Below are 13,065 nucleotides of genomic sequence, written 5' to 3'. Positions count from 1 at the left end.
TTCGATTCCAGCCTCGGATGACTGTCTGTGTGGAGTTTGCACATTCTCCCCGTGTCTGCGTGGGTTTCCTCGGGCTGCTCTGGTGTCCTCCCACAGTCCAAAGATGTGCAGGTTAGGTGGATTGGCCATGCTAAATTTCCCCACGTACTAAGGGATATGCAGGTTAGGTGCATTAGTCTGGGGTAAATATAGGATAATAGGGTAGGGGATTGGGTCAGGGTGGGTTACTCTTCGGAGGATCGGTGTGGACTTGTTGGGCCGAAGGGCCTATTTCCACACTGCAGCGTTTCTAATTCTAATCATTTATTTATCACTCCTCCCCCCCCCACCCTATCTTTTGCAATTAAACCAGCATTTTCCTAGCTACTATCAGTTCTGAGGAAGGATCACTGGACCCAAAACATTAACTGATTTCTCCCCACAGATGCTGCCAGACCTGCTGAGCGCTTCTAGCAATTTCTGTTTTTGTTTCTGCTTTCCAGGATCGGCGGTTCTTTTCGTTTTTAACTTCCAAACCCATGACCACTTCCAGCTAGAAGGAAAAAGCAACAGACATGTGGAGACACCACCCCCTCCAACTTCCCTTCCAAGCCACTCGCCATCCTGATTTGGAAATATATCGCCCTTTCTTTACTGTCACTAGATCAAAATCTTGGCATTCCCTCCCTAAAAACACACTGTATCCAATCCCCATGGACAATTCAGGAACACAACTCACCCCCACCTTCTCAAGGGCATTAGAGATGGGCAATAAATGCTGGCCCAGCCTAAGACACCCACAGGCTGTGAACGATTAAACATATGATCGCTCAACCCACAAACCAACAATGTTAACCATTTAGCTCATAAACCAATCCACTAACTAGCAATACAGCAGAAATCGTTCAGGAACTTGGGTGTGTCTCACTCACCTCCCTGCTGAATAGTGGAAGGAAGGACATTCTCTCCAGCAGAAAGGGACACAAAGAAGGAGAAAAGGGTTATCCACAGGCACAGTATGAAGTAAGCCAGTACCTCAGCAAAGGGATAATATTCTTCTGATAAGGCTGAGTACATTGTGTAAAGACTGTATCATTTTTATTTTTCTGTTTCCAATTGTGGATTGAAATGGAAAAAGTACTGGTTTAAAAGCTAAGGATTGTTGACTGATTGCTGCATTTTTTTAAAAAAAAGCAGATTAACTGTCATTTATTGTAAGTACAATTTACACAGCTGTTTGTTCATGCAATGGGTAAAGCCAATTTATAGACAAGCTGCAGCCGAGGGGTATATATGAACTGAGCTTCAGCCACAACTAAGTCGATAGGTTTGTGGTATGGTGACCCGTTATCAATGGCAAAGGCTTGCTCCCTGCCAATAACTGGCTTCCAGGCAGCTGAACAGCTTATGGTGTGAATGTTTGAGGAAGAAGTTACTGACCTCTGAAAGATAAGGAGCTGTTCCTGCTCTCTGCAGTAAAAACCACCTCACGCCTGAAGAAAGCCAGTTTATTTTTCCCTCATAATTTGCTCTAAGCTATGGCTGTTAAATACTAGGTCAGAAATTTTATAAATGTTTAACCAACTGTTCTGTGCCTCCTGCAAGCAAGTGAAAGTACCTGGAGAAGGAGGATTCAAGGAGCAGCAAGTCCTGACAAGGGAAAAAATTGTCTGTGAACCTTGTGAAAAGGAACCATTGAGCTGCCTTTCTATCTTCCCTTCTATCCATAACACCCTTTTTTTTTCCTGTCTGTGTCTGCCTATATGTGTGTTAAGGGGCAGTTTATAAGAGGTTAAAGTTTTAACTAGGGAAGTTATTTGTCAATAGTTCATAATTGTTTATCCATTCTTAGAATCTATTTATTCAATATTAATAGAAATTCTTGTTAAGTGCAGAAATCCGGCCATGCTTTTTGTCAGTCTGGGTGTGAAAGTTAGGTAAACTGAGAAATTCTGTGTTATTTTTAAAATCTTTAACATATGTGACCACTCCAGGTATAGCAGGGCTTGATTTCCAGTGAGCTACTCATCCAGGCGAAACTTTTTTTTCGATTATCTTGAGCAGTTTGGCTGGAAATTGTCTTAAATCACCAGCAAACATACAGAAGAAAATGCTCTCGCATAATAAAAACAGCTCTATTCACAAAACAGATAAAGTGTTCTCTCCAATGATATGGAGGCTGTGAATTTTCCTTTTGTCATTTCAGCAACTTATGTATATTGATACTGTCAGGATAAAAATTCCTGACCCAAACATTCACCAAGGTATTCCTCTTCAGGAAGTGATAATTATTTATTTGTCACATTAATCACTTGAGTTTAGTGGCCTCAAAGCATTTGGATTTCACTGCAGATAACAATACCTTAATTTTCCAGTCTCTCGTTATTCAGTAAGTTTGCCATTGTCTGAGATTTTCACAACTTTTTTGTATTTGCCCATGAATTTTCATACTTTTTTTTCTATCAACCATTCTTATCCCTTTATTCATAACAGGAAGTTCCATGATCCACAAGAGCATAAGAAGTAAGAGCAGGAGTAGGCCATTGAGCCCCTCAATCCTGCCCTGCTACTCCAGAAGATCATGACTGATCTGCCGTAGGCCCCACTTCCTTATTGCCCTCAAGCTTATGCCTTCTCCTTCTCCTCTGATGCTGCTTGACCTGCTGTGCTTTTCCAGTGCCACACTTTTAGAATCAAAGTTTAGACCAATTGCAGTACATTGAGGCTCCTGCTAATACTAAGTATAAAGAGGAACCAAAATTATCCAGAACTTTTTCCCTTTCTCTATCCTGTGGAGAAATGTGAATTGGCCATACTAAGTTGCCATGGCATTGGGTGCATTATTCGGGGGTGGGTGTGGGTGGGTGGCTCTTTGGAGGGCCCATGTGGACTTGATAGGCCAAAGAGGAGAAAGTGAAGGCTGCAGATGCTGGAGATCAGAGCTGAAAATGTGTTGCTGGAAAAGCGCAGCAGGTCAGGCAGCATCCAAGGAACAGGAGAATCGACGTTTCGGGCATAAGCCCTAGGGCCTGTTTCCATACTGTAGAATATCTATCTATCTAAACTCCTTGCTGTTTCAGAAATCTACCTAACTCCTCTTCAAATTCTGTGATCTCACCTCCACAGCTCTCTGGAGTAGAGAAAATTATAGAATGCACTTCTTTCTACAAGAAATATATTTGAATTTCAGTTTTACATGGGTATCCCCTGATTCTGTTAGTATGCCCCCTAGTCTGAGATTCCCGCACGAATGGAGACATCTTCTCAAAACCTTCAGTGTCAAGACCCCTCAGAATTTTGTTTCAATATGATCACCCCTCATTCTTCTAAACTCTGATGAATAAAGGCTTCACCTGTTTAACCATTCTTGATCCATCAACTCCTTCATCAAAGGAATCAGTCTAATTAAATCCTCTAGAACTACCCCAGTGCAGTTCTGTGGCATTTCACTAGTTATGTCTTTCTAACCTGAAAAAGACCCGTTTGTCCTGACTCTTGTTTTCTATGTATTATCAAACCCTCAATCCATGATATTAATTATCCCCAATACTGAGCTCTATCTTGTGCAGTAATCTTTTATGTGGCATCTTTTCAAATACTATCTGGAAATCCATCTACCTTGGTTCCTCATTATCAACTATAGCACAAAAAGCAATAGAAGAGTAGGCCTTCTTTCCCCAGCAGGCCTGCTCTACCATTCAATAGGATCATGGCTGCTCTGACCACATCCACTTTCCTGCAAACTGTAAGCATAGATTCTTGATCAGTAGGGAAATCAATCTATCTCAACCTTAAATATATACAAGGATCTCTCAAAACCATGATCATCCTTGTGAACCTTCACTGAACTGCTTCCAATGAAATAATATTTCATTGGAAATAAGGGGACCAAAACTGCTCACTATACTGCAGATGTGGTCTCACCAGTTGCAGTAAGACTTCCCTATTCCTATACTCTAAACCTCTTGAAACAAGGGCCAACATTCCATTAGCTTTCCCAATTTCTTCCTGTGTGTTAGTTTTTTGTGTTGTGCAAATTTTCTCTATTTAAATAATGTTCTGCACTTTTGTTCTCCCTTCCAAAATAAGCAACTTCATATTTTCCCATATTATACTACATTTGTCAACTTCTTGCATTTACTGAACCTATTGACTTGTTACACTTGTTATATCTTCAAAAGCCTGTATCAAGTTTATCAAACATGATTTTCCTTTTGACAAAACCCAGTTGCCTCTGGTTGCATTAAGCCTTCCCAAATATTCTGCTGCTACTTAACAACTGTCTCTAGCATTTCCCCAATGACCGATGTTCAGCTTCCTGGCCTGTTGTTTCTGTATCTCTCCTTTCATGAACAGGAGTGTCACATGAGCATTTTCCAATCCACAGGAACCTTCCAAGAATCCAGTGAATTCTGTAATATTCTGGCTAATTCATCCATTACCTTTTCAGCTATTTCCCGTATCTTCATACATGGGCTGAGTTATTTGAGCCCAGTCAGTGTGGTAAAGCCCCATGAACTTAGGAGAAGGTAAACCACTCATTCAGTTATCCACTGCAGCCACTATTAGTATGTTGGATAAGGATTGGATGGGTGCCTGTTCTGATTTCAACGCATGGTGAAAAACACAATGACCAATTTTACTTAGCAGGAGCTACCCTATATTGGAGGAATGTGTAAATTATATAACCACAACCTAATACCAACCTGACAGAGTTTTTGCCCCTTCTTTGATGAGTTTCCTGAGGTAACAGATCATTTCTTCAGCTGATAGTGTGTCATTGCAAACAAACTGACTGAGGGGGTTGGCACCTGGATTTCTCTTAAATATCACTTGGTAGAAAGCACCTTCAGCATCCACTTCCAGAAACTCAATTCTTTTAATAGGGATGACGATCATTATGTCAAATTCATTTGGTTCTGAAATCTGCAGAGACCAAAAGTAAAATGCTGAAATAAAGATGATCCCATCACACACTCGCAAGTGTTCTCTCTCTCACTCACACACACACATTTATTCTCTCTCTCTCTCACACACACAGACACACACACACACACAAAACTCACTGGGCTCTGTATTCAACAAATAGTTTTGTTTTTTGCACCACCTCCAACATGATCCCAACACTAAACCCATCTCCCCACTCCAGCCATTTTAGATTGAGATAAAAAGGAATTTCTTCACTCAAAAGGTTATGAATCTTGGAATTCTCTGCCCCACATGGTTGTGAATGTTTAGTTTGGAGACTGAGATTGATTGATTGGATTTCTGAAAGTAAGGGCGTCAGGAGGGAAGGTAAAATGAACTTGGTGTCAAAGTTCACCTCTGATCTTAGCAAATAGCTCAGGTCCAAGAAGCTTTATTCCCGACCCCAACTTCTATTTCTTATGTTTTTTATGAAAGGCACCAACTCCTCTGCAACATCTGAACAAGTGTTCCATTACCTCTAGCACTTGTTCCTCCCCATGCACCCTCCCCTGAGACCAGCCTATGGAATGCCTACCTTTCTACCCTGGACCCCAGAGACTGTTTCCATCCAATTACATCCTCCAACCTTAAAAACTTCCCTTGAGTAGTATTCTCCTTCCCTTAGAAGATCTCTTGCCTTCCTTTTTTTGGGTTTCCACAACATCATTGCATAGTGTTTCAAAATCTCCCTGCTGTAGGGTGCTTCTATGTCTGATCTGTGTTGGATGAGCTACACCCTTACTCTAGCATCATAAATGATTTAATTTATGGAGGAATCTCATTATATCTGAGCTCAGCATGTCTGACAGTTGGTAATTGCTATGTATCAATACTGCAGTAGGTATCCTCGGTCTCTGAAATGATAAACCTTACATTGTTCATTCATGTGACAAATAAATTTGTGTAAAAAGGCTGAAACACAGTTACAACACATCCGTGAATACTTTGTTTTTATTTCAGACTTACAACATCTGCAGTAGTTTGCTTTTAGTCGAGTACTTGCTTACATATTGGTTAACTTCGTTATGAGATTTGAAAGGAGTCTTTGCTCAGACATAGTGAGGTATGGCATGGCAACAAACTGGGAAAGAGAACATTTAACACTTTCATCACTAAGCTTTATTGTTATTTGGATGTATCCACCTCACATAGACTTAGCAAAATTTGCTATCATTATTTAAGATGTGGAGGTGCTGGTGTTGGACTGGGGCAGGCAAGTTAAAAATCACACAACACCAGGTTATAGTCCAACAGGTTTATTTGGAAGCACTAGCATTCAGAGCGCTGCTACTTCATCAGGTAGCTGTGGAGCAGGATTTTAAGACAGACTTTATAGCCAAAGATCATAGTGTCATGCAATAGTGAAGAAGGTGTTTGGTATACAGGTTTATTTGGAAGTACTAGCTTTCAGAGCGCTGCTGCTTCATCAGGTAGCTGTGGAGCAGGATTTTAAGACAGACTTTATAGCCAAAGATCATAGTGTCATGCAATAGTGAAGAAGGTGTTTGGTATGCTTTCCTTTATGGGTCAGAGCATTGAGTACAAGAGTTGGGAGGTCGTGTTGCGGCTGTACAGGACATTGGTTAGGCCACTGTTGAAATATTGCATGCAATTCTGGTCTCCTTCATATCAGAAAGATGTTGTGTGTCGTGGAAATTAAATCTTGACTCAATTATTAGCAAGAGCAAAGAAAGGATCTTTATTTTAAATCCTGCAGGATTGACTCATGACATTAGGCCAGATGCGTCAATGCAAAGAGCCCCGAACATTGTACAGATGCTTGCCTTATAGTGTTCCTTATCTCACACTCAAGGGCAGAGACTGTGGGAAACTCAAGTTGTTATCCCCTCATCTCCTGGTCCTAGACATAACAATTCTTCAGCTTTCGCTGAGTTCGACTATCGCAAGGTCAAGTTGAATGTTTACAGAATTCAAACAAAGACAAGCTAACTGCAGACCTTCATCAAAGCATTGTTTACAAAGCTCAGTACAGTATTGAATTTAAGAAAAGCATTTCTTTTAAATTTCACAGTAAATGGATAATTAATTTCACAGTAAATGGATAATTTTCCATTACATTGTGAAACTTGAAAGAGTTCAGAAAAGATTACAAGGATGTTGCCAGGGTTGGAGGATTTGAGCTATAGGGAGAGGCTGAACAGGCTGGAGCTGTTTTCCCTGGAGCATCGGAAACTGAGGGGTGACCTTATAGAAGTTTACAAAATTATGAGAGGCATGGATAAGATAAATAGTATTTTCCCTGGGGTGGGAGAGTCCAGAAGTAGAGGGCATAGGTTTAGGGTGAGAGGGGAAAGATAAGAGAGACCTAAGAGGCAACGTTTTCACGCAAAGTGTGGTACAATTGCAACATTTAAAAGGCATTTGGATGGGTATATGAATAGGAAGGGTTTGGAGGGATATGGGACAGGTGCTGGCAAGTGGGACTAGATTGGGTTGGGATATCTGATCGGCATGGACGGGTTAGACCGAAGGGTCTGTTTCCATGCTGTACATCTTTACGACTCTATAACTGAAACAATATATTGAATAAACTTGTTTCAGTTGTATGACACTGATCTTTTGCTATAAATTCTGTGTCTTATGATGTTGCTTCATAGCTATCTGATGAAGGAACAGCGCTTTGAAAGCTAGTATTTCCAAATAAACCTGTTGGACTATAACTTAGTGTTGTGTGATTTTTAACTTATCATTATCTAAGGCATGTTACCAACATGAGGTGAGGACCGACTCAGAATGAGAAACGCTGACATTTGGCAACTTGCACAATCTCAGAATACTTTAACCATCTAATTAACTATCTAGGACCCACCTACCATAGGATCTGGGTCACCCCTCTCCAGGGTTCCCAGGTTTCCACAACAAATGGTGAAATTTGAAATCAATAAAAAAAATCTGGAATTAATGATGACCATGAAACCATTGTCAATTATCCAGGAAAAATCCCATCTGTCTCTCCTAATGTCCTTAAAGGAAGGAAATCTGCCATCCTCACTTGGTCTGCCCTACATGTGACTCCACACCCACCGCAATGTGGTTGACTCTCAACTGTCCCCTGAAATGGCCTAACAAGCCATTCAGTTGGGCATAGCTGCTAGCCTGGATCTGCAGCAGGTGGTGTGGGAAAACATCTATGTCTTCATCCTTACCAATCTGCTGACTGTAGTTGCATCTGTCCATGACAGTATCAGTAAGAGTGACCACTGCACAGTCCTTGTGAAGACTCCAGTTCTGTCTTCACAGTGAGAAATCACTCATGTTGTGTGGCACTATCACTGGGCTACGTGGGGTAGATTTCAAACAGATCTCACAGCCGAGGATCATTAGCAGCAGCAGAATTGTACTCCAGCACAATCTCCAACCTCATGGACCAACTCAACCATTACCGTCAAGCCAGGGGATCAACCCGGTTCAATGGAGAGTGCAGGAGGGCATGCCAACAGCAGTACCAGGCATACCTAAAAATGAGGTATCAACCTGGTATAGCTAGCTAGGACTACTTGCAACACAACAGTATAAACAGAGACAGACAGTAATCCCACAATCAACAGATTAGATCTAAGCTCTGCAGTTCTGCCACATCCAGTCGTGAATGGTGGTGGATAATTAAACAACTAATTGGAGAAGGAAACTCCAGAAATATTCCTATCCTCAATGACGGAACATCCTAATACATCAGTGCAAAAGATAATACTGAAGCATTTGCAGCAATCTTCAGGCAGAAGGGCCAAATGGATGATTTGTCTAAGCCTCCTGCAGGGGTCCCCAGCATCACAGATACTAGGCTTTAGCCAATTCAATTCACTCCATATGGGATCAAGAAACTGGTGGAGACACTGGATATTGCAAAGGCTATGGGCCCTGACTGAAAACTTGTGCTCTAGAACTTGCTGGTGCCCCAGCAGAGCTCTTCTATTGTATCCGATAATGTAGAAAATTGCCCAGGTTTGTCATGTAGAGAAAAAACAGGACAAATCCAACTCCGCCAAATAATGCCCCATCACTCTACCCTCATTCATCAGTAAAATGATGCATCAACAATGCTAATATGAAGCACCTGCTCAGCTGTAATCTGCTCAATGACACCCAGCCAGGGCCACTCAGCTTCTGACCTCATTACAGCCTTGGTTCAAACATGGACAAAAGAGCTGAATTCCAGAGGGGAGGTGAGAATGACAGCCTTTGACATCAAGGCTTCATTTGACCGAGTATGGCATCAAGGAGCCCCAGCAAAACTGGAATCAATGGGAATCCAGGGATAAATTCTCCACCACTAGGTTGGGGGTTATACCTGGTGCATAGGAGGATGGTCATGGTTGTTGGAGGTCAATCATCTCAGCTCCAGGGCAACTCTGCAGAGTTCCCCAAGGTCATATCAGAGGCCCAACTATCTTTAGCTGCTACATCAATATTTCCCTCCATCTTAAGTGGGAATGTTCACCAATGATTGCATCTGTGACTCCTCAGATACTGAAGCAGTCCATGTTCAAATCTGGACAACAGGCCAGGCTTGGGCTGACAAGTGGCAAGTACACAAATGCCAGGCAATAGTTATCTCCAATAACAGGCAATCTATCACCCCTTCACAGTCAATTGTGTTCCCATCATTGAATGCCCCTCTATCTACATGCTGAGGGTTACCATTCACCAGAAACTCAACTGGACATATCTCATAAACAAGAATAATTCACAGATTAGGAATAGTGCTGCAAGAAACGTACCGCCTGACTCCCCAAAGTCTGTCCACCATCTGCAAGACGCAAGTCAGGAGTGTGATGAAATACTCCCCCAGTGGCTGGATTGGTGCAGCTCCAACAACACTCCAGAAACTTGACACCATTCAAACAAAGCAGCTCACCTGATTGCCATAGATCCACAAACGCTAAGTAGTAGCAGTGTGTACTATCTTCAAAATACATTGCAGAAATTCATCAGAGATCCTTACACGTCCAACGAGTGAATGAAAATAAAATCTCTCCTCCGGGGCCATTCACTGACCACCATTATTCCTTTACTGGGATCACTCTGACCATTGACACCCACCACCCCCTCCCTGGGGACAGTCTGATCACCGACAACCCCCTCCCTGGGGACACTCTCTGACCACTGAAAAAACCCCTTCCAGAGGACACTCTGAGTGTCAGTCTGATCACCGACAACCCCCTCCCTGGGGACACTCTCTGACCACTGACAAATCCCTTCCTGAGGACACTCTGATCACTGACAAACCCCTCCCTGGGGACACTGTCACCAACAACCCCTTCCCTGGGGACACTGTCACCGACAACCCCCTCCCTGGGGACACTGTCACCGACAACCCCCTCCCTGGGGACATTCTCTGATCACTGACAAACCCCTCCACTCTCTGACCACCGACAAACCCCTGCCTATGCATACACTCTGCTACCGACAACCCCCTCTCTGGGGACTCTCTCTGTAACCAACAAACCTCCCCCTCGATGGGGACACACTGTCACCCACAACCCCCCTCCCTGGGCACACCATCTGAGCAGGGCCGGCTATTCTGCAGCTTTCCTCCAATCTCCCGCCACTGCAGCTGCTCCAGTGCTACAGGGAGGGATCCTGTCATTTGGAGGGATGGGGTAATGGTTGGTGGTGTTGGGGAGGGGGGCGGAGCGATGGTGAGAGGGTGGAGCTTGAGAGAGCGAGAGAGAGATAGGGTCAGTGAATGGAGAGGAGATCCCAAATTCACTCTCAAACCTGCCCGCAGCTTGCTGAGGTCTCACATTAAAGCCCGGTGGGTGGGGTGGGTAAGGTGAGTCATGCCCCCAAAGCCTCACCACCAGCCCCTCTTCCCACCCCCCAGATCTCCCTGTACCTTGAGCGAAAAGTTTGCCACTTGCTCGGAGCTGACAGGTCCCACAGAGAAGGAGGAGGCAGAAGGATAGAGCAGGGGTGCCATGCACCTTCTGAGGGCCAGCAGCAAAACAGAAGGACCGAATGGACAGGAGAAACGTGCAGTCGATAAAGCCCAGAGAAGGACCTACTTTGACCACCCTGCAGCTCTCGGCAGGCGGAAAAAGGGACAAAGGTTCACACAAGTTGCACCGAGAGGGGAGATCCACCTGAAGGGAGCAGGTTCTTGGGGCTGACCGAGACACTTCCCCATCAGATCATCTCCCAAACACGGAGGAAATGAAAGTAAAAGCGAAATCAGAGGGCAGGAAATATCTGGGAGAGGGTGGAAACCAGCGGATGAATTTCTTTTTAAAAAAATAATTTAATTACCTTCACGTTCTCGTAGTAGCTGCCGCTCGATAACTTTTCCATGTCAGTGAAACAACCTGCAGATTCCTTCCTGATGTACCGCAGTAAGTGATCCACCACCTCATTGACCTGTCTCGATGCCCGGGATTTCTGCACCGACTTGATCCTCAGGTTTTCCACCACATTCCGCAGGACTTTGTTCAGCTCCGCGGCCCTTCTGCCGCCGGGGACATTGCTGCTATCCCCGGCAGCCGCCCTCCCCTTCCCCCGGACCCCGCTGCCCGTCCTCCTGCCGTCCCCCGCCTTACTGCCCCCGCTCTTCCCCACATCCCCCCCGGGGCTGCCGCTGTTCTTCAGGCGGGTTGTTGCGGGACTGTTGCTCTCCCGCAGTACCTCCCCCTTGGATCCTCTCCCCGCCTGGCCTTTCGGGCCGCCGGCGGCCGCTCGGCCCGAGCAGCCTGGTTTCCCTGCGTTCCCGCTGCCGACCCCCCTGGCCCTGGCACCAGCTCCGGAGCTCGCTCCCACTCGGCCCGGCGCCTTCCTCTGGCTCATCGCTCACTCGGAAGCTGCAAACCGACTTTACGCGCGATCTTCAAAACCAGCAGCAGCCAGAAACGAAACCTGGTTTGGTTCCCGCCCCGAAACCTGGGGGAAATCCTGCGTCTCTTCACCCGACTCACACTCGCATTCCTACACCCACTCCCTGCTCACACCCATTCCTGTACTCACTCCATGCTCACACTCCCTCTCCCTGCTCACACCCATTCCTGCACTCACTCCCTGCTCACACTCCCACTCCCTGCTCACACCCATTCCTGCACTCACTCCCAGCTCACACTTCCATTCCTACACCCACTCCCTGCTTACTCCCATTCCTGCAGCCATTCCCTGCTCACACCCATTCCTGCACCCACTCTGTGGTTGGAGACAAGGATTTCTACTCCAGCTTTCAGAGAAAGCAGATTTATCTGTACCAACTCCTGAAAAGGTCCTGCTAATCAAACTTTACCAAATGTATTTTTATTTACTCCTATCTTGCAATAAAACTTTCTTATTAACTAAGAATAGTTGTTCTACAGATATTCCTCTGTGGTGTTCCCTTTATCATTAACCTGTAGACAGGGCCAAGACAAAGCAAAACCAAATAAGGATTGGTGACAGCAAACTACTTCAAACAACTGCACGCCGAGAAGCACATTAAGATCGAGGTGGCAAATATCACAATAGGCCAGGAATGGTCATCTGGCAAAGGACAACAAACCCATCTTTCTAAGTGTTAACTCCATTAATTATTGACAGACTTCCGCATACTGGCAATAATTTGTGCACATCCTGAGATTTCCCTGTAGGTAATGAGGCACCCTGAGTTTTCATTCCTACAGATACTCTAACATATATGTAATTCGCCACAACCCCACCCCCAACTGTTGCCTCTATCATAACATATAACAATCAGTGGTAGGGAAATTATCAGAAAAATACTGAAGGCTAGAATTGATCATCACACGGAGAGGCAAGGACTAATCAAGGATAGCATGACCTTGTCAGGGGGGGTTCATGCCATACAAATACATTGGACTTTTTTTGAACAGGTGACTAGGTGCCAAGGTGAGGGTATGCAGTTGATGTAGTCTACATAGACCTCAGTAAGACTTTTGACAGGTCTCCCATAGCAGACTAGTTAAGAAACTAAAAGCAGGGCAATTTGGCAAATTAGATTCAAAATTGGTTTTGTAGGAGGAAGCAGATGGTGATGGTTAAAAGTTGTTTTTGTGACTGGAAACCTGTGTCCAGTGGCATAACATGGGATTTGAGACCTTCGCTCTTTCTAGTGTATACTAATAATGTAGACATGAATGTGGGAGGTAGATG

At 44.4% G+C, this 13,065-nt stretch overlaps 1 protein-coding gene across 1 annotated transcript in view; it reads right to left on the bottom strand.

Annotated features, from left to right (window-relative positions):
• Window positions 1-12,220, bottom strand: part of LOC122542602 (cyclic GMP-AMP synthase-like) — a 24,390-nt gene extending 12,170 nt beyond the window's left edge. Inside the window, exons 1-2 of the mRNA XM_043680558.1 lie at window positions 11,215-12,220; window positions 4,686-4,905 (exon numbers count right to left, since the gene is read on the bottom strand). Coding sequence (XP_043536493.1) covers window positions 4,686-4,905; window positions 11,215-11,745 — 751 coding nt within the window. The 5' untranslated portion in view covers window positions 11,746-12,220. The remainder of the gene's footprint in view (window positions 1-4,685; window positions 4,906-11,214) is intronic.
• Window positions 12,221-13,065: the final 845 nt, after the last annotated feature.

The sequence above is a fragment of the Chiloscyllium plagiosum genome, chromosome 3 (assembly GCF_004010195.1).
Source record: "Chiloscyllium plagiosum isolate BGI_BamShark_2017 chromosome 3, ASM401019v2, whole genome shotgun sequence".
In the NCBI taxonomy this organism is placed as follows: Eukaryota; Metazoa; Chordata; class Chondrichthyes; order Orectolobiformes; family Hemiscylliidae; genus Chiloscyllium; species Chiloscyllium plagiosum.
The sequence above is the reverse complement of the archived record's forward strand: the minus strand, read 5'-3'. Positions and strand labels throughout refer to the sequence as shown.